This window comes from Heterocephalus glaber, unplaced genomic scaffold (assembly GCF_053883595.1).
Source record: "Heterocephalus glaber isolate CG9 unplaced genomic scaffold, H.glaber_assembly_v1.0 deba00001472, whole genome shotgun sequence".
Taxonomy (NCBI): domain Eukaryota; kingdom Metazoa; phylum Chordata; class Mammalia; order Rodentia; family Bathyergidae; genus Heterocephalus; species Heterocephalus glaber.
The window spans coordinates 85,869,391-85,895,802 of NW_028258315.1; the positions used below are offsets into that span (position 1 = coordinate 85,869,391).

The 26,412-nt window shown below is 39.9% G+C and overlaps 1 protein-coding gene across 7 annotated transcripts in view; it reads right to left on the reverse strand.

Annotated features, from left to right (window-relative positions):
• Positions 1 to 5,406: 5,406 nt before the first annotated feature.
• Positions 5,407 to 26,412, reverse strand: part of Oxnad1 (oxidoreductase NAD binding domain containing 1) — a 38,696-nt gene continuing 17,690 nt past the window's right edge. For all 7 annotated transcript variants that reach the window (XM_021243939.2, XM_021243938.2, XM_004864256.3 and 4 more), the window contains 5 exons: positions 24,109 to 24,215; positions 16,297 to 16,438; positions 7,280 to 7,522; positions 6,387 to 6,495; positions 5,407 to 5,769 (listed from right to left, as the gene is read on the reverse strand). In XM_021243939.2, coding sequence (XP_021099598.1) covers positions 5,615 to 5,769; positions 6,387 to 6,495; positions 7,280 to 7,522; positions 16,297 to 16,438; positions 24,109 to 24,215 — 756 coding nt within the window. In that variant the 3' untranslated portion in view covers positions 5,407 to 5,614. The remainder of the gene's footprint in view (positions 5,770 to 6,386; positions 6,496 to 7,279; positions 7,523 to 16,296; positions 16,439 to 24,108; positions 24,216 to 26,412) is intronic.

Below are 26,412 nucleotides of genomic sequence, written 5' to 3' on the forward strand. Positions count from 1 at the left end.
CATAAAAAATGAGAAATTAGAGACATTTATAACTAAATGGATGCACATTGAGGTGATACTCTTTAAGTGAAATAAATAGGAAACACATGTAAATACTGAATAGTTTCTCTAACGTGAGAAACTGAAAGTGTAAATAAGACTAAAAGGTACAATAGATAATGTGAAATAGGAAGGAAAGGGGCAAAGAGGAAATGGGAGGGGTAGGAGAAAGGAAAGAAGGGAATGAAATTAATATGAGAAAATGAAAAAATGGAAACAAAATCTTTGTAAATAGGGAGGGATGGATGGGTTGAAGGGGGGGCAGGGCAATGGGGAATAAATAAGAATCAAGAGAGATTATGTAAAGGTGCAAATTTCCAATGATGAATGTCATTCTATTGTATACCTAAAATGTACCAATAAAATTAAAAAGAAAAAAGTAGACAAATTTAGGCTGAAGTGCAGCAAAATGAGACACGGGAATGAGATGGCAGGGACTAATCTTATGGGGCCCTGCAAGGCTTTCAGAGTTCAAAACAAGAGGGCTGATCAACACCCAAGAAAGAGGACTCCTGAGTACAAAACATTTTAAAATGCATGCCTTGATTTAATGATCGGTTAGTGGATATCTTTATATATCATCACCAGACTGATAGCTTGTGTATATATTAGGGAAGAGTAATATTAAAGAGAAGACATCTCACTATTTTAAGACGAGAACAATATACTTCTTTGAATCTAATTTAAAATAAAAATGAAATAACACACCTCAGGTCAAATTATCAGTGTACGATCATCTACAATACCCAGGAATGAAGGAAACTGTTTTCCATTCTGGAAAAAAAAAAATCTCAGGAGACATATGACCTTGAATTGTTTGACAATCACTGCATGCACACACGTGTCTGTACTTGTAAGCATGCCTGTACACATACTTTTAAGCCATGAGCCCAGAATTAATCCTCCTGAGCACTGTCTGCACAGCATGGTAGAAAAATGTCCCACAGCCCTCGCCTAGTCTAAGAAGTTTAGAAAACAAACAAACAAAAGATGAGTGAAATAAATGGCCATTTTCTTGACTCTACTTCCCTTTCCAGCTCTTCTCTTTCCTTTCCTTTCCTTGAAATTATTATCCATATTCCCTCAATATATCCTCTCAATTGTTCCTAAACCCACTCCCCATCTTATCCAGATCACCACGACCTGGCTGCCAAGGCAATGGTCGCTGGTCAGAATGCATCTTTTCTGTCATAGCAACACCCACAGTGTTAATCAGTCCATTCTCAAAACTCTTCACTTTCTGCATCTCTTATAAGCCCCAAACCTAACTAACTCCTGTGACTTAGTGTGGGCCACTAACATAGCAGGGGGAACCTGAGACAGGGTGAACAACAAAAAATTGCCTGCAGTGAATGAAAATGAATGTATAAAAAGCCTTGGGTTCACACGGTCAACTTAAAAAGATCTCATTAGTCACCTTTTGGAGACTGCTAAGTCACCATGTCATAATATGTTAATTGATAATAGGAAAGAAATCCAGAATTGAACCTGCAATGTTCCTTTACTGACTCATTTCAGGGTAATCAAAGTTGATAAGGGAATGTTCTTTACAAAAGAATCACAGGTAATAAGTGCAGGAAGTAACAGATAATTAATCCTTAATGAAAGAAAAGATAAGCAATGATCAGTGGCTGTTAAGACATTCAGGCAAAAGGTTGGAGAACTTTATATTGGATGGATGAGCCTGACAAAAGTCGAAACCACTGATCCACTCTGACAGTGGAAGAGACTGAAGAGCCAACACGAAGTACACACACCAATCTATAGTGAAACATTGCCCCCCCAAAAAATCTTGACTGACTCTAAGTTCTAGATTTAATGACCAGTTTACATGCAACACAGAAGGTAAAGGATCATGTTAAATGACCTCAGATACAGTAAGCTGGGCTCAAATTGTGGAAAACTATAGGACAAAGGAGCCAGTATCTTCAACAAATGAGTTATGAGGTAGGAAAACAGTGTGGGGGTTAGGAGGGTGCCACTGATTAAAAGAAATTTAAAAGACATCAAACTAATGCAATGTGTGGACTTTTGAGGCCATGGGATAACACAACATAGTGGGTCTTAGATGGTATTGAGGAATCATTAGTACTTGGTGAATACGATGATGACACTGTGGTCATGTGAAGTGATGTATCTGTTAAGATATATGTAAGAATTTACAGGTGATGTGACATAAACAGCAGAATACTGAATTGAAGTTGAGTGATGGATACATGGAAATTCATTTGCTTTCTCTTCTACTGTGATATATATGAAATTTTTCATAATTTTTTTAAAATAGGAGCTACTGACAAGAACTAGGATCCCAGGGAACATCCTTATCTCAGGGCTCCACATCCACCTGCAGACACCCCGTTAGTGATGAAGTGCTCCTTGCCTTACAGAAAGCCCCTTTGAGGGTAAACTATTTGTGGAAGGTCAAGTGTTTGCTCCATTTTCTAGTGAACAATGGTGTTCATATACTTAAACTTTGAGAAAGATTCATCCATCATATTAACCTAGTCTGTCACAAGAAACAGTCTCACAAACTGGCCCTTAGTAAAGGCCAGAGGTCCTTACTAAGTCCTTTACTCCATCTCATCTGCTCTGGGAAGGCCCTTACATAAAGAAATGCCTATTATATGCCAAGTACAGTGCTAAACAAGACTGGTTCTGGGCTGGGGATTTAGCTCAGTGGCACTGCGTCTGCCTTGCAAGCATAAGGTCCTGAGTTCAATCCCCAGTACCAAAAAAAAGACTGGTTCTTACCCATAGGAAGCTTGTAAGTTAGTGGACCGAATCTAAGTCATTCAGCCCTTTGAAATCCTTCCTGAATAGGACAAAGAATAGCAAATAATGACAATATATCCATGCATGCTCTGCTAGTATTTTATATGTATGATCACATTTAATCCCCACAACAGGCCTACAAAGGACATAGTAGTATCACCCTTTCACATGTAGGTGTGAGTGTGTAATTTTAAATAAGGCATAAAGCAGTCAAGTGACTTGCTCAAGGTTATCTGCCTCCTAGGTAGTATAGCTGAGATTGAAACCTGGGGAGTCTGGCTTAAGGACTCTCTAATCTATACCATTCAGCCACCACACTATAAATTCCAAGCCACTCTTGCTGGAGTGCATTCAATTTGAGTACCAAAGAGATCTGGACTGGCTTGGCAGGCAAGGTCAATAGGACTTTCTTGGCCAGCAGACCAGAAAATGCTATTCAGCACTTAGCACGGGAGTGACAGAGCTTTAAGGAATTACACTGCAGGCAAACAGAGGCCATGCCCTGGCCCATCGCAGTGGTTCACAGATGGTGACAGTGAGTCAGCAGCAGGTGGCAGCAGAGTTGGACTCCTCAGGACAGGTGGCCCTACCTCTCTGACAACGTCAGGCACACAGCACGGTGCTGGCTAGACAGAGGCAGAGGGCAGCACCTCCTTACACTCCCTTCCATCCTGTGATGTGCCGAGGACATTCGCCCTGCCCCTCCACTCCTGGCACAGAGGGCTTTGCTGGGCTTTCTCTGCACCTTAGGTCTCTCCCCTGCCAGCTGCCTTTACTAGTTGGCAGAAGAGCCCCTGACAGCTCCACAGCCCTGAATCACAGCATGCTGTATCCTAGGCCTCTCCAGTGCCCAGCTCTGAAGCCCAGCCCCAACTGGAATGCTTTGAGACCAATCGGTAAGTCAGGGTTCCTTGTGGCAGCTCAGAGTGTCTCACAGGCCCTCACCTGTGAAACGCAGATGATTATTTCCTGGAATAGACTGTGATATGCCTATCAGGTCAACAGCCCCTCTTTTCCTCTTACTGAATTCAAATCTGGGATCACATACAGTCATTCTACATGATGTTTTAGTCAAGGATAGACTATATAGACAACAGCAGTCTCAACAGCAATATGTATCGCCTGGAGACACCACAGACATCTTAGTTTGTGAAGTACAGTCTATGAATACTCACACAACAGAATCACCTACACACACATCTCAGAACTTATCCCAGTCATTAAGCAGCACTTGACAGTAGCTGACCAAAACCATCTTTGTTTAAAACCTGACACAACTCAAAATAGGGAAGAGGCTACAGTGGTGACGCCAGGCCCATTCAGGTCCCATTAATCGATGATGTGTTTAAACACAGAAGCTCCTGCAGCAAGAGGTAAGAAAGGGCAGCCTGTCTCCTCTCATCAGCATACAAACAATGAGCTCTAGTACTGGTCTGTCCTCCCTCGCAGGCTAGCTCCATCCTCTAGTGTTCTCCAAGCTCACAGCTTTGGGCCAAGACTGTCACAAAAAGAATGCCCTCACTCAGGCCATGGTCTTATCTAAACAAAGAGAAGAAACAGTCTCTAGCAGTTTCTCCAGAGAAACCTGGGGATGAGGCGCCACCATTCTTCCTATCCACCCTAGGGACTGCCTCTCAACTCCAGACTTAGTAAGGAGCTAAAATGTTAATGACTTTCTTTCGGTCATTCAGCAAATGTGCACTGCATACCTGCTGGTGCCAGGAACAACCCCTGAAGAGGAGGGAAATAAAAAGCAGAAGCAAGATTTGGAAATGGCTCTACGCCCCTTAATCAATCCTATGCACAGTTCCAAAGCCAGCCTGCCCAGCCATTGAAGGCCGATTCAACATGAAACACAACAGGCACCAGAACCTTTCTCCCAAACAAGAAGAGGCAGTGGTGAGGCAGGCAGCCAAGACACAGAAAGGATTTCGTTAGAGAAGAGTCAGGATACGTACTTGGGATATTCAGTACCAAGAAAGAAAATATGTTTGATATTTAACTCCCTACACCTAATATGTTATGCTAGTCTACCTAATAATTTCCCATTTCTAAACTCAACTCTGATGGTTCAAATAAGGCAGACATAAACTAAGACATTAAAAATTGAGACTTTTGAAAGTAAAAGAATATCTAAATTTTAAGTTCATTGAACATAAGCTATATGGACTGCTGTCAAATTTAAAGACAGTATAGGATTCACACAAAAATCCACAATTTCCTATGATCAAATATATGTGTGTGTGTGCATATATATATATAAATAAATAAATAAATAAAAGAGCACACAAGCACAAGAGAGTCAAAAAACATACACATCAGGAAAAGTAAAATGTGTATAGATACCTTAACACTAAATTTATCAAGACATCATGAGATTAATGCACGTTATCGTTGGCCTCTACAATTATAAGAGGTGCTCAAAGCGGTGGCCATTAGCTTTCCGACTGAAGTGTGTGTACATTTTTTTGGTGTACTCTCTATGTATACATAACTTTTTTCCCTAATGGCAAAATAAAATCTGTATTGACCAATTCAAGGCACCTCATGAGTCAAATTGTTATCAATCGAAAAAAACCCATACAGTAAAACATATGTTGATCAAGGAGGTCTTTACAGAAAGCTTATCCTTTGAGTCTGTTAGCTAGCTTTTATTTTATCCTCCAGCTGGTCACTTAGTTCACAGCTTTCAAAAAACTAAAACAACTCAGGTGGAGGTAAATCCACCTCATCACAAATGATATAAAATACCTCTTACTCTCTTGAGTGGGTCTCATGTCTTCTTTATGCCTCTGCCCGCTCCCTACCACCACTTCTCAAAGCAAATGTGTTCTCTGGGAACATGGTTGTTTTCTAGTTGCTTGGAGAAAAAGTCCGTCATTGGAGGTGGACCACAAATATAGAATAAAGTCTCATTTGAAATATGATCTTTTATCTGCTCCTCCGTTATTCTTCCTTCTACCAAAAAATAGAAAATCCCAAATTAAGCCAGAGATGTTTGTATCCTGAAATGAAGAGGCAGTAGGCACAATTTGACAACAGTGTTTATTTGTAGGAAATCAAGCCCAGAGTGTCTCAGGGCTTCTTAAGCTTCCAGCAAGCAAAGTGGTAAGCTAACCGTAATGTACTCTGGAGAGCAAACCAGCTAGCTTACTGGTGTTTGATGGAGAGGCAAAAGTGCCTTCAGCAAAACAAATACGCAAAGTATTCTATAAATAAAGTTTTATAAAACCCTTCAAAATGGGAAACCCAGAGTAACTTAAATGACTATTACTAGCAAATGCAATCGATTCACCCAAGGTTGGAATATAAATTTTTTGTAAGCACAATATAGCAGTGACGCAAAGGCCTGCTTAAAAATGTGAAAAATTAATATGGGCAGTAGAAAGTCTGTATATAATAAGTAAATCCAGCTAAGTATTTCCTTGTTTTTCCATGATGAATCATCTCTCAATTCCCCTAGTACTGACAATCCCAGCCAGCAACTCCCACCAATAAAGCATCTATGCTCAACCAACTGGCATGTCCACCAAATAACTGCCTGGAGATAATCAAAATATCTTTAGGGGACTCACCTGTGATGTATGGCCTAAGTTCTGCACTGATTTGTGTAGTCTGTTTTGTAACATGCAAACTGCATGCAATCTTCTCAGGAAATTCATTTACTAAATCAAGGATATTTTCCTGGAATGTCAAACATATTTGGTCACACTACAATTTTAAAAAATCAAAACAGATGTGCATTAACCACTGACGCCAAACCTCAACTCCCATTCTGCACACGTCTGCTGCTCTTACTCTCTACTTAGGGAGATATTGTTTGCAGCCTAGCAGGCCAGAGCATTCAGAGTACAGAGGGCTATTTGGCTTTAATTGAAATCTGAATATGCTAACAAGCATATTACTAACTCTCCGGGAGTTTTTTCTTTTTCCTTTTTCTCAAGCATTGGCAATTAAGCAGCAGTTTCACTGACCACAGTTGTGTCTTTTAACTGTTTCTATTCTTTTGTTCATTTCTGCAGCTGCTAAGCAGTCCTGAGTGAAAGCTTTCTCTGTTGAATGTACTTAGTTTCAACAGATGCAACTGAGGGGGGTTTCATTTACCCAGCTGGGTCCAGACTATCTGTACCTCACCTACTTCTGTGACAGACGAGCCAACTTGTGGGTCTCTTGACTCCTTCCAGGATCTGGGGGTCATAGTGACTTTCCTGTTCACCTAACCTCCAGATTCCATCCCATCAAAATCCACTTTACCTTGTCACTACACTTGGAGCCTCAACACTAGCAGTTTTATTTGTCCTGGGTAAGATGTGTTGGTTAATTCTCATTTGAACATGATAAAGCCTTGCCAAGCCTTTTGTCTAAATTTTTGCAGAGAAATCAGAACCTAGATAAGACATTTTTGTGGATAATACCATTATACAAGTTTGCCTACAGCAAACTATAAAACATACATTCGACCTCGTACCTTAAACAAGAGTTCGCTAGTATTCTTTGCACTGTAGAATAGTTTTATTGTTCCTATCTCACATCCACTTCTTTTGTTTGCCCACTCTCGGTGAAGATCTGCTGAGTACTTCAGGATGGAAAGCAGGGGGTTAATTCCGACTCCTCCTGCAATCAACACGAGGTTTCTGGGGGGATCTGTGGGCTGAGGGTCAAAGAAGAACTCTCCACCCACTCTCACAGCCACTTCAGCGTCAAGTGCACACTACGGTAGGAAAAAAAAGATCCTTTAGTCCTTTGTAGCACAGGTCTTAAACCAAATGTTCTACTTTAATAAAACCAACTTCTGTATTTGTATCAGTATTTAGGAGTATCTTTGCAGCTTGCTCTCAATTTTCTCAAGGTACTGTGAATTGACTCCACTTGTCCATTATTCAGGCCACTTGCTGCCCCACCTTTGTGATCCTTACTGCACATCTATACCAGTTCTGAGGAAAGGTGACTTGTATCAGTGATTTTACTATCTGTTGACTTCTCGGGTGATGAAATCAGTTGACAAAAGTGGTAATGAACTCCAGCAGGGGACAGCTATGGAATATGGGTGTCCTTCATCTGAGTGGCATTTTTCTCATCAAGGCTGAGAGAAACGGGATGAGCCACGTGTCATGATCTGGCTGCCGTGGCTCATCAGGGCTGAGACGGGTGAGTACTGGGCCCCCTCCCTCTCCCCAGCAGAGCACAGCCTGATCAGCTCTACAGGCTCAGACCAGCACAGTGCTTCTGTCCAACACTGTTCTCTTCTTCCTGGAGCAGCCAGAACAGGCACCTAGAGGCTTCACACTAGGAGTGAGTCCCACATAGACTCACTCAGGTAAAGCACCTGTTTGGTGAGGTCATTACACCAGAAATGTCACCAAAGTTGAACGCACTGGTTCTTGATGCAGCAATACTGCCCCTACTGGGTTATTATGGAAACTTGTGGCAACATTCTTTGGTTGTTAAAATGATTTGGGAAACCTAAGTGGTGTTTAGAAGGCAGGGGCCAGAGATGCTACATATCCCACAGAATTAGTGGTTTCCTGGAGCTGGCTCCTACTAAGCTGATGGTTAAGTCTGCAGAAATTCTGTGAGCTAGTATCTATTGGTAGTTTGAAATGAGCAACTGTGGGAGTTTTTACCACACAGAGATCAGCAATGATACAAACAAGTGTTTTCTTCATTCAAGGAGCTGGCTTGCCACCATACCATTATCTGTAATATAGAGGACTGCTTTGACAACAACTTCTGAATGGCCCATGGGTTGTTCATGTAGGTGAAGGCTGGATTGTAATGATCTCAGACTAGATTCTAACTTTTCATAAATAAATAGCCTATTTTGCTCTAAATTTTCCAGAATGTAACCCTGTATAGATTTACTATGCTTGGCTTTGTTCAGAACTTTACCAAGCATATTCACTGCTCTGGAAAACCATATCCAGCTGGTGGCATGTGTGTCCTTCTGTCACACACAACAAACCTGCATCTTCTGCATCTGTAGACCATGTATTCAGGATGATTCTATGCTTAGGAACAACTACCTAACAGCTTCAATCTATCTTCTTTAGAAACATCCCAGATTTATATATTGAAATATTCTTTGAATAAAGATCACTTTCTATTACTTTTCCTTTTTATTATACTTGAGAGAATTACAGTTTTTAAAGTATATAGTCTATTAACTATGAATTTCATTTCAGGATGGTTCTAGAAAGGGGGGATTGGATCTGACAGGGTGAACTTGTTCTGGAGAAAAACACTGATTTAGGTATGAAAAGACTGAACTTTAATCATAAAAGATTAAAAATAAGAGATCCAGCAAGTCCTCCTCACTTCTCTGAGCCTCTTGCTGCCTGAAAATGGGTAATAGCACCTGGCCACCCTGCTTCACAGGGTTGCTATGGGCCTTAAATCACACACTGGGGGAAAACTCCTCACTGGGATCATGTTTTGGATAAGAGGGCATTTTAGTCAAAGAAGAAAAAGTGTGGGCATGTCTGCTTCCTTCTATCCAATCCAACAATAAAGAAATTCACAGTAAGAGCAAAGATAGGTTTGTGCCATTACATATTCCTGGCCTAAAGCAACTAAATGAACTCCCTCCTAAGAAATAACATAGCACATACTTTTTTGAGGACCAAACCCTTGGCATTTACACATTCCAGGTGAGTAATAAGCACTTTCAGACAGTAATTTAATTTGAAGCTCTAAACTTAGACAAGTCAAACTTAGTAAAAAAAAAAAAAAAAAGAAAGTTATCTGAATTCACAAAATAGGTACTTTTTGGTTAGGAACTCTTTTTTTTTTTTGATACTGGGGATCAAACTCGGGTCCTTGTGCTTGCGCAGCAGGTGGCAAAACCACTGAGCTAAATCCCCGGCCCAAGGTTAAGAACTCTTAAAAGAATGGAAATCCTTTTTCTGGGGGAAACATGACTGGACTTAACTATTTTAAATATGTAGGGGATTGTTTCAAGAATGATACTAAGTGGGTTTTCATTTTGACAAAAGAAATTAGCAGCAAGAGAGCCTTTGGTTAGGAATAACTAAAATCTAGGGATGACTGCACTGGCTACCCAAGTGCTTTAAAATGCTCCTTCAAGCCTTGGAAATAGAATCTAAGACACAAGAGGCTCTGCCTAGGAATGACAATGGATTTCATCTTCCTACATCCTTCCTCTACCCCTCTTGCTTGCTTTATATAAATCTCCTTGTCTATAGCATAAAAGAGACCGTTAGCATAAAATCTCCTTGTTAGCATAAAAAGACTGAAATGAGAATTTTCTCCAATGGCCATCTTTGGCATATATACTTAGTAATGACAACAAAGAAAGCCCTGAGATTATTATTTTTAGAAAGTAGAATATGTTCTACCCCAAGTTGGCAAGAAAATGTGCCCCTGGGAAGGATAATACCCCAGAAAGCTGTATTCTCTTTAGCGACAAAATAATCCTCAGTAGATCTATCTTCTAATTTGCTAACATCTGGGAAGAATCAAAAGCTACTTTTGTCTTTTGCTGATCAATAAAAATTGCCAGGGTAGCATGACACAAAACTCAAAGCACTATGTAGGATATGTAGGTAAATAAAAGGACATTACCTTCAATTACATAGCAATGTATCAAATCTGAGTATAGATTTTCTGTGTGAAATAACCTTTCCACAGCAACTGGAGCTGAGCACACAATAGCTGTCTAAAAACCCTTACCCTGCCAGGGGTTTGAGCCAAAGCAATGAAATAAAGGAAGACGTTTATGGCACTTTATCCCATGTCCCAACAGAGCAGCCTGCTGCCACCCAGACACTCACGTGCCTCTATTGTCCAATCTAATAGCTTAATAAGAAAATCCTCAGGAGGAAAATAGCCACCTGAAAATGGTTCCAAGAAAAATCTGACTTCATAAAGGCTGTTTGCAACTCCCACTGGGCAGAGTAGAGCAGGCACTACAATTAGGATGTGCATTCAGGCAATGCCACTTTCCGATATTCTACAGCCTCTAAGAGTAAGTTCCTTCATTGAAATGCCAATGAGGCATGAAACCAAGCAGGGAGCCGTGGACCAGGACCAGGTCAGGTCACGTGGCAGGCTAAGAACAACTGCAGGATGGGGTGGGGGTGTGTGTGTGCACGCGCACACTTCTGGCACCAGGAACTAGCGTACCTATGCTCACTTTGAATCTGACAAGGGCATGTGGATATCTTGTTGGTCCCAGCCGAGTGGCATAATTTAGAGGCTGAGAGAGCAGCCTATGGGCAGTTATGGGTTGAAAATCTACAGAGAATTTTAAAAGGAATGAGGCAGCTGAGGCCGTACTAAAGGAGACCCAGAAGTGAGAGGATAAACTGCGACAGGATACATTTATGACGGAAATGCCAACGCAAGCAAGCACCTGGGGTTTTCCTGAACAGACACAATGACAGGACAATATACAAGAATATATTTTTATGCCTCTATAAATTAAAATTTAAATTATCTTATTGTGGTATTTTTGGCATACATCTCTGAATTTTAACACATGTGTAGATCTATGTTAACTGTCATCAAAATCAAGATATAGAATAGTTCCACAGGGCATAGTGGCATGTGCCCGTAATGCCAGCACTGTAGAAACCTGAAGCAGATGGACTGCAAGTTCAAGCCCAGCACGGGAACTTGGTGAGACCCATCTCAAAGTTAAAAGAGGAGGGGGCTGAGGATGTAGCTTAGTGCAAAGTACTGTTAAGAAAAAAGAGCTCCACCCGCCCCCCAAAAACTCTGACATTCCTTTATGCACGCTGCTTTCCTATTCCCAACCCTGATCTGTTTCCCATCATTACTTTTGTCTTTCAGAATGTGGCATAAATGGGATTGTACAGTAGTAACCTTTGAGGCCACCTTTTTTCACTAAACCTGATGCCTCCGAGATTCACCTAAGTTGCTGTTTGCATCACGAGCTCATCCCTCTTTATTGCTGAGTCCATGAATGTATCAGTTTATCCATTCTCCTATTGGGGAACATCTGAGTTGTTTCTAGTTTTTGATATTTACAAATAGAACTGCTATAAACATTCATGTTAAGTTTTTATATGGACATAGCTTTCATTTCTCTACACTAAACTCAGGAATGATACTGCTGGGTCATGTGATAAATGTTTAACTTTATATGAAACTCTCAAATGTTTTCCAGAATGGCTAGATTATACTGTCTTGCACTTCTGCTAGCAATATTAGCAAATTATGAGAGTTTTAGTTGCTCTACATCCTCACCAGCACCTGATACTGTATTTTCAATTTTAGTTATTCTAATGGAACAGAAAAATATATTCTAGTACATATCATTGTAATCTGTATCTCTCTTGTGATCACTGACACTGAACATCTTTTCATTATCTGACAACCATAGTCCCTTTTTTAGTGAAGTATCTGATACTTTGCTCTTTGTGGGGGGGGGCACGGCACTGGGGATTGAACCCAAGAATGGTCTACCACTGGATACTCCCTAGCCATTTTTTATTCCATTTTTATTTTGAGACATGGTCTCACTAAGTAGCCCAGGCTGGCCTCAAACTTGCAATCTTGCCTCAGCCTCCCAAGTAGTTGAGCTTAAAGGTGTGCACCACTGTCCCTGGCCTTTGTCCATTCTAAAAAATTACGTTGCTTCTCTTCTTTTGGTTGACATTGAGATTTTATGTTCTGGATGTAAATCCTTTCCTGAGTATCTAAATTTACAAATACTTTCTCCTAGTCTATAGTTTATTTTTTAATTCTGTTAACAGTCTTACAAAGTTCGGGTGTGGGTACACACACCTGTAATCCCAGCACTCGGGAGGCTGAGGCAGGAGGATCAACATGAGTTTGAGGCCAGCCGGGCTACAGTGAGTTCAAGGCCAGCCTGAACTACATAGGGAGACTGTGCCTCAAATCAAAAACAACACCCCCAACAGTCTTATAGGAAAAGTTTTAATTTTAACCAAGTCCTCCTATATATCATTTTTTTCTTTTATAGATCTGGCTTTTGGTGTCATGTCTAATAATTTTTTGCCTATCCTCAAGTTCCAATTATTTCCTGTTTTCTTCTAGAACTTTCATAGTTTCATGTTTTATATTTAGATTACAAACCATTTCAAGTTAATTCTGAATATAAAATATGCAGTTTAGGTTAAAGCTACTTTCTTTTTTGCATATAGATGTACAATTATTTTAGCACTATTTGTTGAAAATGCTATGCTCTTTCCAGAACTTCTTTAGCAGCTCTGCCAAGTCAGTCTATTTCTATTTTCTTTTTTTTCAATTCAGGCTGGCCTTGAACTCATGGCAAACCTTCTGCCTCACCTTCCAGAGAGCTGGGATTATAGGCGCATGCCACCACACCCAGCCTGTCACTCTATTTCCAAATGCTACATTCTGATCTATTTATCTGTATGTCTATTCCTTTCAATATCCCACTATTTTGATTACTGTTGCTTTAATCTTAAATTTGAATAATGTGATTCCTTCTCATTTTTATTTTTCAAAATTGTTTTAGCTATTCTGGTTCCTTCTTTTCTATATAAAGTTTAAAATCACTTGTCTATAGTTATAAAAACACTTAAGATTTTAATTAGTAAACGATGGCACTAGAACACCTGGTATCCGTATATAAAATACTATTCTCTTCCTCACCTCTTGAATTGAGTTTATATTCTATAAAATGCTAATGTTAAATAATCTTTCAAAACTCAGTCGACCATATATGTGTGGTTCTATTTCTAGATTCTGTTTTATTCCAATGATCTATGTCTTTCCTTACACCAACACTGCCTTGATTATGGTAGCTTTAGAAGAAGTTTTAAAATTAGGTACTAAACGTCTTCCAACACTGTTTTTGTTTTTAACTTTTCTAGGTCCTTTGTATTCCTACATAACTTTTAAATTTCAATATCCAATTCTTCATTTATAGCAAGTATACACAGACCTGAATTTTTATATATACCTTGTGTTTTCTAATCCTGCTAAATTCAAGTACAAATTCTAGGGGCTCCTAGAGATTTCTTAGTATTTTCTCTGTAGATGATCATTTCATCTACATATAAAGATTTTGCTACTACCTTGCCAATCCTATCCTAATTGTGTCATTTTATTGCCAGACTATTTTGGTCTGGGCCTATGTTTCAAAGTTTAATGAACAGATGAAGAGTAAGCATATCTGCCCTTGTTCCCCACCTTAAGGAGAAAGCATTGTATCTTCTCCATTTATATAAGGCATTCTCACTGGAAGTATGAAGTACATGTCTTTAATCTGTTGAGAAAGTTCTGTTCTAGTCTCCTGATAGCTTTTACCATGAACAGCTGTAGAATTTAGTCCAATACTTTTTCTCCAAGTAGTGACAGGATCATATGGCTTTTTTTCCTTTCCTCTGTTAAAATGATGACTTTTGGGGGGGTGGATCTTCCAATGCTGAACCAACACTGCCATCTCTATAACAAAACCACTTTCTACATACTGCCAGATCTCACTTTTAATAGTTTGTTTTGTTAAACAAATTTCTATCTATGTTCATACTTTTTTCTTCTATTATCTTTATCCAGTTTTAGGATTAGCACAATGTTGATTTCCTAAAATGAGGGGAGAAGTGTTCCTTCTTTTTTCTGCTTTAATTGTTTGATATCATTTATCAGTTAAAATGTTTATGAGCCTGCTGTTGTCATATAGGTAGGTTTTCAAGCTAGGAATATACTTTCTTTAATAGGTGCTATTCAAATTTTATATTTCCTCCAGAGTTAGTTTCATTAATTCGTCTTCCAAGGTACTTCTTAGAAGTTGTCAAATTTATTTCAAAAAAGATTTTTGTAATATGCTTTCTATATCCTTTTAAATTCTGTAAAATCTGTGGTAATGTTTCCTAGATCTTAATATTGTAATTTAAAAAATCTATAATTGATATTGTGTAACAGGAAGAAAAGGTCTAAAAGAGCAGGGGAATTGTGAGGGGTAGGGGAAGGGAAAAAAGGGAAAGGAAAAAGTATGAGAAGAGGAAAAAAAATGGAAACAAGGTCTTTGCAAATAGGGAAGGGTGAAGGGGGTGAAGGGAGGGTAAGGGAAGGGGAAAAAAATAAGAACTAAGAGACTCATGTAAAGGTACAAGATCCCAATGATGAATGTAACTGTATTTTATACCTAAAATGTACCAATAAACTTAATGGGGAAAAAAAAAGATTTTGATTAGTGTTATTATAAATCAATTAAAAAACTAACTTCTTTACTATCTTGAGTCTCCCAGCTCATGAACACAGTTAACTATTTACTCCTATCTTCTTTAATTTTTTTCATGAGATTGAGATAAACTCATTTTTTTTAGAGACCAACTACTTAGAAGATGGTCCTATAGAGAAATGGGCCAAAAGAGTATCCTAAGCTAGCCGGTTTTCACAACACAAAAGCTCTCTCAGCCATTTCAAGGGCATAGTTGCTCCTATAAATATGGCCTGTCTGTTGATTCTTTGTGTGCCCTCCGAGCTGAACCAAACCGCATCCATGTGGGACTTCTACAGCCACTAAATTCAACCATGTTTCCACACTTTCTTTTGCAAACAAGGCATATAGGTCCCAGCCCATTCACATACACACTGTTTTGGTGCTCTATGAGATCTACTACTGTTGTCCTCTTGACCTCTCTCCTCTACTTATCCCCATGTGACTCCCATACAAACAATTCTCTGCAACCTTTAAAAATTTTTGTTTTCTGTTTTCTTTTGTTGACTCAATAGTTTCCAGGAAAAGAAGTAGACAATCCTGAATTTCTGAAGCCATATTTGTACTAGGACATTTCTTTTTGGTGAAGGAGGTAAGAAAACACCTTTAATGCCATGGAGGTTGTTGGTACATCAGAAGGCACACTAGTAATAAAGAGCATGGCAGTGAAAAGATGACCAGGGTCAAAAACTAAGATGATAACTCACATGAGTCCATTTTTTTGTTACCAGAGTTCTAGCTGGTAATGACGGCCAGCTTATGTAGGATTTGTGTTGAGCCCTATAATAAAGCATGAGTTATTAACACTAAATTTGGATTCCCTCTCAGAATCCCACATGAAGAGATCAACAAGAACTGAAATAAAGAACACCGTGGGTTTATATGTGCCCATCTCTGGGCACCAGCAGTATTATGTAATCAGAAATTATTTCCCCTGCAAATTCTAGACAGAATGCTAATTTCCTTTAGTTACGACATTTACACTAAATAATTCAATTTACCTTTTACATAACAAAGCCAATTTTCAAAAACTTACATAAAATGCAAAATGCTTTACTTCACACAAAGTATTCTACTGAATTTTGATTTGGTAAGACAAAATATTTCCAAATCCCAGTCCTTTTCAGTCATACTTAATGTATCAAAAAGATTCTGCTTCTTTACCCTTTCTGAGAAGCTCTGTGTGAACATGTACCTTTTATACTCAATACCAGGTTTTTTAAGTGCATCAAGGGAGCCCAAGAGAAATCTTGTGGGAGGCAGACATGCCAAATCTCTAGGTAGTTGTTCACCTCATTGTGAATCCAGAGAGCAGGAGGGTGGTTTGCATATTTCACTGCCAATTCTATCATCCTCTCTTTTTCTAGCAGTCTGGGACTGGAGCATATTGAAAACCCACCAACCACAGAGACTCCTGGGATGAAGAAATCAATCCTAAAAGGAAAGGCAAATAAATGATTACTGCTAAAATAATTTTTAAAAAGGCAACAGGGTAAGCAAAACTGACAAAACTTTAGTCAGATGAAGAAAAAAGAAAAAATACTAAAAATTAACAGAAAAGGGGCCACTATCACCAGCCTTACAAAAACAGAGTATAAAGGAATCTTATGAATTGTATACCAAAAATTAGTTTACTTAGATAAAATGCATATATTTCTAAAAAGATATAAACTACCAACTGTGACTCAAGGAGAAACAGAAAATATCAACAGACCCCTAAGAAATTAAAGGACTGAATTAGTAATTTTAAAATTCACACAAAGAAAAGCTCAGGTCCAGATGGCATTGCTGGTGAGAACATTTAAAGAATATTTATCCTTCACAAACTCTTCCAAAAACAGAAGGAAACACTTTCCAAGTCACTGTTACCCTGATAGCAACACTAGGCAAAGATATTGCAAGGAAATTACGGGCAAATTTCCCTTCTGAATAAAGACACAAAACTCCCAGGAATACAAGGTTAGTTTAACATTTGAAAATCAATCAATATAATATCAGTAGAATACAAAATAAAACCCATATAAATATCTTACTAGATACAGAAAAGGCATTTGATAAAATACAACATTCATGATGAAAACACTCAAGAAAGTAGGAGAACTTTTTCAACACAATAGGGGCCATCTATAAAAGACCCACAACTGACATCAAACTTAATGGCAAAAGGTGGAACATTTTCTCCTTGGAACGAGGCAAGGATGTCTACTCCTACCACTTTCTACTCAACACTGAACTAGGTTCTAGCCAGTGAAAGCAAGAGAGTGAAACAAAACGCATTCCAATTACAGCAGGAAAGGCATGAGCTCATACACAGAAAATCCCAGCAATTCACTGAAAAGACATTAATAAACAAATTCAAACAAGATTGCAGAACACAAGATTAGTATACAAAACTCAGTATTTCTTCTCTGCACTAGCAGTGAAAATTCCAATTGTGAAATTTAGAAAAAAATTCATTTATAATAGCATAAAAAGAATATAATCAACAAAAACACTGTAAGACTTGTACACTGAAAATTTTTAAACAAGGTTGAAAAAAACTTAAAGAGCCAAATAAATGGAAAGATATCCCATGTTCATGAATTAGAAGAGTTAATGTTTTTAAGATGGCAATATTGTTCAAATTTACCTACTGACTCAATGCAGTACCTACCAAAACACCAGCTGGTTTCTTGTATAAACTGACAACTTGATCAAAAAGTTCATATAAAAAAAAGTTCATATGGGGGGCTGGGGATTTAGCTCAGTGGTTCCGGCGACTGCCTCGAAAGTGCAAGGTCCCAAGTTCGATCCCCAGTACCAAAAAAAAAATTTCTTATGGAAAATTGAAGGAAACCAGAATCTTGTAAAAGAATAAATTTGGAAGACTTATCTCCCGATTTCAAAAGTTACTAAAAAGCTAGAGTAATGAAGACATTGTGGTACTCGTATAATATAAGGATAGACATACAGATCAAAATAAAATATTTACGAGTCCAGAAAAATTTATGGTCAATTGATTTTTGACAAAGGTGCCAAGAAAGTTTATTCAGCAAATGGTACTAGGACAACTGAATATCTACATGCAAAATAGTGAAGTTATACCTATACTTTTTATCATATATAAAAATTAAGTAAAAATGAACATCAATTTAAATAAGGACCAAAACAATAAACTCCTAGAAGAAAACACTACACTGGCAATGATATTTTAGTTTTGATACCAAACCACAATGGTAAAAGAAAAAAAAAACCAAAACAAGCAGGGTCCAATGGCACATCCCTGTAACTGTAGCTCCCTGGGAGGCTGAAGCAGGAAGATCTTAAGTTTGAGCCCACTCTGGGCAACTTAACAAGACCCTGTCTTATGATAAAGGCTGGAGATGTAGCTCAGTGCACAGGACTTGGGTTCAATCCCTAGTAGCTAGGAAGGAAAAAGAAAAGTTAAAAGATAATTTTTTCCTTTAAGGAACTTAAATTCACAGCTTACACAAATTCCAACTCAGTAATAAAGACAACCCAAATTTTAAAATGAGCAAAGGGTTTTAATTAACATTTTTCAAAGAAGATACATAAATAGCTAATAATCACATAAAAAGATGTGCAATATCACTAGTCATTAGCGAAATGATAATCAAATCCACACACAAAAGATAAACAATAGCCAAGTGTTGGTGAGGATCTGGAGAAACAAACTCTCACAGATTTCTGATCAAATGATATAGCCACTTTAAAATGCAAGTTGGCAGTGCATGAAAATGTTAAACAGAGTTATCATATGGCCTACAATTCCACTCCTGGGTTTATATCCACGACAACTGAAAATATATGTCCACTCAAAAACATGAACACCAATGTTCATAGCAGCATTATTCATAATAGCCCCAAAGTGTAAAAAATCTAAACTGTCCATGAGATAATGGATAAATATGGTACAGCTATACAATGGAATGAAGTATGATACACGCTACAACACAGATACACCTTAGAATTACGTTAAATGAAAGAATTATTTTACTGAGATTTAATCATATGATTCCACTTATATAAAATATCCAGATTAGGCAAATCCAAAGAGACAGACAGTAGATCAATAGTTGTCTATGGGGTGGGAAGATGGGGAGAGAATAACTGATGTAAATTTATAAAAATGTCCTAAAATTTGGATTATGATGATGGCTGCACAACTCTGAGTGTAATAAAATCTAGTAAACTGGATACTTTAAGTGAATTTTACATGTAAATTAAATCTCAGTAAAATTATTCTTTAAAAAACAATGGCAATTGCCAGGTATGCTGGCGTATACCTATAATCCCAGCACTTGGAAGGCTGAAGCAGGAGGATCACCATGAATTTGAGGCCAGCCTTGGCTACATACTGAGTTCAAGTATAGTCTGAACTGCACAGTGAGATGTCTCAAATCAAACCAAACTAAACCAAACCAAACTAAACCAAACCAATAGCAACAAAATCTCTTTCACTGGTATTTGCCAAATTTAAACAGGCTAACATGACCTGAGTTCTGAAAAGCTTATTATTACTTTCTTTTCTTCTAATCACATTCTTAATACTCTAGAACTCTCCCAAGTTTGAAGCCCTCAGAAACTTTTTTGGGGGGGAAGGGGTAAGAATTTAAAGGCATTGCAACAAATCTGGACATATACCCACAAAAGAAAAATGTACTACAACTTAGCACCACAAAAAATTCTCAACCCCATATCTAGGGGATGTAAACATCCATTTTAGTTGTTTCTCTGCCACAAAGGAGCAAAAAGTATCATCTCTCCCCAGTTACCGTCTTCCATGCAGACGTCTCTGAAAAGCATAAGATGTTCTTTACTGGTTAGATCTATCACCTTAAAATATATTTTCCTTCAATCTATGGCCTTAAATATTTACTTATTATTATAGTCTTTAAACCAGCTCTGGATTGGAAGTGCTCCAGAAAAGGTCCCTAGCTTACTTCCACCCACTTTCACTGGACTTTCTCATGAATACTAACCTTTAATTTCAGAGAAGACAAAAGATTATTAATACTGTTGCTATATGCTATCAGGAAACATACAAAATCTCCACTATTTCCATGTTTGAAAAATAAATCATTGAGCTATTTTTGCTGCTTCATCTCCTGAACTACAGTGCCCTCTCCTGTGCAATGCTGATAAAGACCTCTTCCTCAAGTGAAAGGCAGGAACCCTCTTCTCTAGTATAACTCTGAAAAGCCATCTTCAGAAAAAAAACTGCCTGATACTGAACAATTCAAATTATATTAAAAGGCCCATCTGAACATATTAAGAAAAACATTAACAATATGTATTTCATAAAACTGACCAAAAACCACCTTTAAAAACACCTTTGCAGGATTTGTGCCCTGGGAGCCATGCGCGGAGGCCCCTACTGCACCTATGCAGAACTGAAGAGTCCAGGCATGCCGTCGCTGGCACATCCACAGCCAACCCTGACACTGCAGGCACCAGTCCTGTCTACAGAGGTAGCCCCAGTGCCTAGCACGCAGCAGGATGCAAACCAGGGCTAAATGACAATGCTGTATTGTACGAGTCCAAACTCTAGTTCTCTGCCTCAACACTCAGAGCTCCTCACTCATTCACCTGTGCAAACACAATGGCAAGCACCTGCCTCCATGGACAGGCACCAAGGTACAGTGGTGCCTTGGTTCATGAACGCTTTTGTTTGCAAACAATTTAGTTCACAAACAGAAGCATTTGGCAAAATTTTGTTTTCGTTTGTGAACTCTGCATTGGGAGACAAACACAACCGTGGCCACCTCTCCCACACAAACACAAACGTGGCCATCTTTTCCAAAATCAAATAAATGAAGTTAGTGAACTGAGGTACTTGTAGAAGGTACAACCACCACGGATTCCTTGTTCCTGCTTTCAATGAACCCACCTTAATGAGAGAAAAATTAGCAAGTACGTAACAATCAAAATCTATAATAAAATCTGCTTAGAGAGGAACAGGATGTAGTAGTTACTTGTACTAAGAGTGGAGGAATCAAGACTTCACAGAGCACATGTTACTTAAACCAGATTTTAAATGCTACAGAATACAACGGAAGACAGAGTCTGAACGAAGAGCCAAGGAATGCAATGCTGTCTACAAGTGATTGTGTGAAAGTGAGGGCTGCTGCATGCGGCTATGTAGGTCACACACTATCTACACACAGAGTGGCCTTGCTCCAGAATAGGCATAGTCTTATTTCCCTAATTTAGCTCTCCTAAGCTGTTCACCCTAAGAAAGCATCTTGGCCTCGCCTCCCCTCAGGGGGCAGCCTCTGCTCAGTCAGCGTGAACTAAGCACAGTGCAGTGTCGGAGGCATCACAGTGGTGAGGTCCATTCACCCACTTCACCTTGGCCCGCCACTCTTCCAACCAACAGCTTCACTGAACAGAAACTGACCAAGGAGCGAAGTATTGAACTTGTCCCCTCGGTCTCACCAGCACAGGGGAGCTGCCTGCCTGAGTGAAATTCTAATGACAACCAAATTAATAAAGTTAACATTAGGTATTGTGGTGAACACTTTAAATATCCCCCCAAATAGGAGTACTACTGCTCCCTCTTTAATGAGGTGAAAACTGAAGCCCAGAGAGATGCAGATGCTCCCCCCAGCGCAGACAGAGCCACAAGCATGTAAGCCAGGCAGTCTAGAGAACAGGAGGCCACTCGGCCTCATGCCTGGGATGGATCCCGCCCACAGCAGTGCAGCCATTGCGGGGGACAGGCAACGAGCCCACACTGGAAGAGGGCAGCTGCCTAAGGACTATTCATGCCTAAGGACTGTTAATGGCATGTTCTTCCCACCTCCAGGGAAAAGGAATTCTGACAAGGTAAAAAGCAGATCTTACCAAAGAGCTAGCTGCTAAGTGGTACATGCCCACTGATGAAAAGAACCCAAGGTTTTGGCCTGCTCACATGATGTTTTTGAGGTGGTTTCCTCTTTTGCCTTTTTCTCTGGGTTTGACTGCTAGAGTTCTAGGAACTGGCTTCCAGGTACAGGGACCAGTCCCCTTGAGAGAGCCCAGTAAGACCACTGCAGTGCAACAAGGGCCCTCTAGACCTCACTTCAGGCCTGTGTTGAAGGAGTCTACCTGTAGAGCTGAGGCCAGATCTCCAACTGGTCACAGATAGCACTCTTTTATTTACTTACAGTTGGGTCTGGAACCTCATCCTGAAAGGCTGACAGGTGTCAGAGGAAACCACCAGTCAAAAATTCAGAGATGTGGAACCATGGCCCAATGTCTTGTCCCAGAGATGAGCCTAAGAGCGTCCTCTCCTTTACAGACAGCAGCTCTCCGCTCTGATAATCCAAACTACAGGCTGCACACCAGGCACAGCCCAACTCCCTCTCTTCCTAACCCTCACCCTGCTCTCCAAAGCTGCTGATCCACACCCTAGAGCACAAAGCCATCCCAGCAACCGTACGGAACAGGTGGACACCACCAACCTAAGCAAAATGCCCATCCTGTGACTATCAAGTAAAATATTCAAAGGAACTCACAACCCCTAGAGCTACAAAATAAGCCAACAGCAAGAGTGCAATCTTTCAAAAGGGGAAGGCTCAGGGGCAAGGAATAAGTGCAGACCCACGCTAGTGGAAAAAGGGTACTGCTAACCAGCCAATCATCACCACTCCCTAGCCTGACCCCTGAAGCAAGAGCTGGACACATGCTAAAACCTGTCCTCAGCTCAGTGAAAAGACCAAGTCCATTCACCAATGGGAATAATTCTGAGAAGCACAACAGGCCCCATTTCTCTATCACCAGGGACTGATGACATTTTCCTCATCAGGTAATAGCAGTCTGTAAGTGCTAACACACTTGCAGGCACACTGTGGTGACAGCAGTATACCCAACACCAGGCTTTTCTATGCAGGAGACAGGGGTCTGAATCTTGGCAGAATTCAGAGACAATACTGTGCACAGGATACAAACACTTCCACAGAAGAGAAACGAGGGAAAACAGATCATTACAATTAAAGTTTCCACTTTTCAATGTAATAACTGCTAAACCATTTTTGAAGGGTAAATATGTTGCCCACCCCTAAAACTGCCAAAATGCATTTAATATGTATCACTGAACATGTGCAAAAATTGCAGTAAATTGCTTCACAAACACAAATTATTGCAATCAGCATCTTGTTTTCTAGTTCTAAATTCAAAGGCAAACTATTAACACAAGACTGCTAACTCTTGCTATTATCACACTTGCTATTATCACACACCCTCCTCCTAACAAAACCACATTTCCAGATGGACTGCCAAAATTAGTTGTGACTCCTAAGAAATACTACCAAGATTGACATGCCAGAAATTCATTGAGAAATGAATGCTTTATTTAAATAAAGCACACACACACCCAAACACACCTTTCCTTAGGAAATACAAGTTGCTTTATTTACAATTCAACTTGAATTGCAGCTCAGTGAGGCCATTCGGAGAAAGAGTGGGACAGCTGGGCTGTGAGCCTGTCAGCATACTGATGAGTCCTCAGAGCTGAATGGGACAGACTTACAGTGTGGGGGGGGGGGGGGGGGGGGGGAGGAATGGACCTGACTGGGGAATCCTGAAAATAAATTAAGCAAAATATTCACACTCAACCCAGGCAAGGTATGAGTGATACAGGAATTCAGGTGAGAGGATGGTCAGCCCTGTCTGACATAGTGGGTTATTCTTTTCAGACTACTTTGTCTTCTCTGTATTAGACACAAAGATAACTGATTTTTAGAAATGTACAAATCCTCAGCAACACATAAGTCAAGCAGATTAGATTACTGCAGTATGTTCTATTAGCAAGCATTCCTGCAGAACATAATTACCAGTGCTGCTGGTTCCCTGGACCAGAACTAGCTGCTTTGATTGAAATTGAAAGACTCAAAGAAATTTTCATATATGGCTGAGGGAGGGGGCTGATGGGCTCAGGCCAAACAAGGAATCAGATTCTTCATGTCAGAAAAGGCCCACCGTGAATGGAAATTACCTAGAATTCTCCTCCTGGGGAACAGCTAGCCACGGAAGTTCTTTCTCGAAGAAAATATACAGTAGTCCCTTCCATTTGAGAGCACTTTCCTAAAAATACACCCTTGGAAAACAGAAAAGCCACTTACCACTGGCCAGCTTTAAAGGAAAAATCTTTATCAGCAATAAGCAAGCGGAGGCTCTTCACCAACGGTGACTCACTGGCAGCTCCACACACCTTAGCTGCTGCCACAACCTGGAGGCAGAGATGAGCTGGGGCTCAGGTTAGTGCACACAGAGCAGGAGTGATAGATGATGGCTTCCTGGGAACTAAGGTTTTTTTTAACCTATAAAGGTGTTTGAAATTGCCAAACAAGGTAAAGCACACTTTGCTTTGATTCTACCCACTAGCAGGTGAACATATTTTAATTTTGAGAAACTTGCTATACTAATCTTATTCTGCATACAAAAATCATCTCTTACAAGGATTAAGCGGCATGTACTGGAGGAGTACCCGTCATGTGCAAGGCCCTGGGTTAAGCACTCTGGAAAGAGCTCAGGGTCTGGAACCTGTAAGCAGTCCTGCCAGCATCGAGTCTCCAGGGGTGCCAGGCGGAGTGAGGCCCACTGTGTGCTTCTCGGTGTATAAGGAGCTCATTTCAGAAATTAAAAGAAAGCACTTAGAACCTCTGTTAGCAATTTTACAGAGTAACTGTGTGTTTGTTGGATCTAATAATAGAAAAATTGCATTTATCCTCATGTCTTTTACTATATTTTACAAAATATAAACAATTCACAACTTAAAACAAAAACAGCTCTTCCCTACAGATAGTCCAAGAGATACACTCTAAATGGCATTATCTGATTTCTTCCTCAGCAACTCTCAAATTCACAATGTCTCTACTTCATCCATTCTTTCATCTGTCTTGGGCTTCTCTTCCTTCCCTAAATGTGGGACATCTTCACAAGTGGGGAAGAAAGAACATGACTCTTTCCTTAACCTCCTACTTTTGTTCGGCTCCACTTGTGGCAGCAAATCAAATCCACAGCAATTGACCAAAATATGATCCTCTCATAGCTGTGGAGCTTTGTTCACAGCTCCACCAAAGGCCACAGTGGAAATGTCAAGGTCAATGAACCTCCCACCGCAATGCTAACTCATTTTGGCCCTTTTCTCCGAAGGTCTACTAGGTCTAATCAAACTATCCGTGAGAGAGTACCTTTAAAAGCCCACGAGAATAATTCTCCTGATGGATGGTGGTCTCCTTTACCTCAAAATAGCTCCTAAAATTGTCTACTTTTTCTTTCACCTGCAAAATTCCTTGCCTCTTTCTTTGTACTGGTTGCCAATCTTCTTTCTCCTCTCAGACAGCAAGTGGGATTTTTCATGCCTGCCCCTCTACCTGTACTCTTGATCCCAGTTCCGAACCCTCTGAAACACTACTCTATCAGCAACCACCAGTCCTTTCCTTCATGTACACCTTTCCTCTTTCCAGTACCTTCCTGTTTCATCAGACAAATCTCACTGGTTCATCCTAAGCAATTCAGCCACAAAATAACAGCAGCACCAGGGTACGGTTGGTAACAATATGGGTCATGTAGCCAGACCACCTGGTATTTGATCCTGGCTCTACCACTTATAAGCTGTGTGACTCTGGCCAAGTTACCTAGCCCCTCTCAGCTACAGAATGAAAATGACACCTTTAAACTCACAGGATTGTTGTGAGGACTAATTGAGATAATATACAAAAAGCACATCTTAATGCTGCTGGTCCATAGTAAATAGTGTTATGGTGTTTTCTGCATTAAAATTGTTATTGTTTTACATTGTATCTTACACTTTATTAATAATATATATGTTGCCACAGCACTAGTGTTGCTGCACAGGAGCTTGCAGAGTGGGCACGGTACAGCTCCTGGGGGACTTTACATGGATGACAAGGAACTCCACAGGGTGATGGGCTTGTACTACATATACTACATATACTTCCTATCCTGTCCATTACACTGTGAGTGCAAACCTAACTTAAATACTATCTTCAAGCTTTTTTAAAAAATCTAACCTACTATCCCTTCCTCTACTGGTGGGATTAGCTCTTCCTTAGCCTACAGAATCTTGTTTTATTTTTTTTTTGGTACTGGGGATCAAACTTGGGTCCTTATGCTTGCGCAGAAGGCGGTGAAACCACTGAGCTAAATCCCCAGCCCTTCTTATTTTCTTGATCTCTCCTTAACCACAGGTAACCTGGCTTCCACTCTCCTGAAGAACCATACTCAGGGTCTAGTCTCAGTTCCCACCCTCCCTTGCCTCTCTGAATTTGGTACTTTCCATCCTGACACACTCTCCTTGCCTGAGACAGCTACCACTGAACTCTTCACGTCCTCTCCTGCCTCTCCTACAAGTTCTCCTCCTTCCCCATTCCTTCTCCCACTTCCCCGATAGAGCTGCGTCA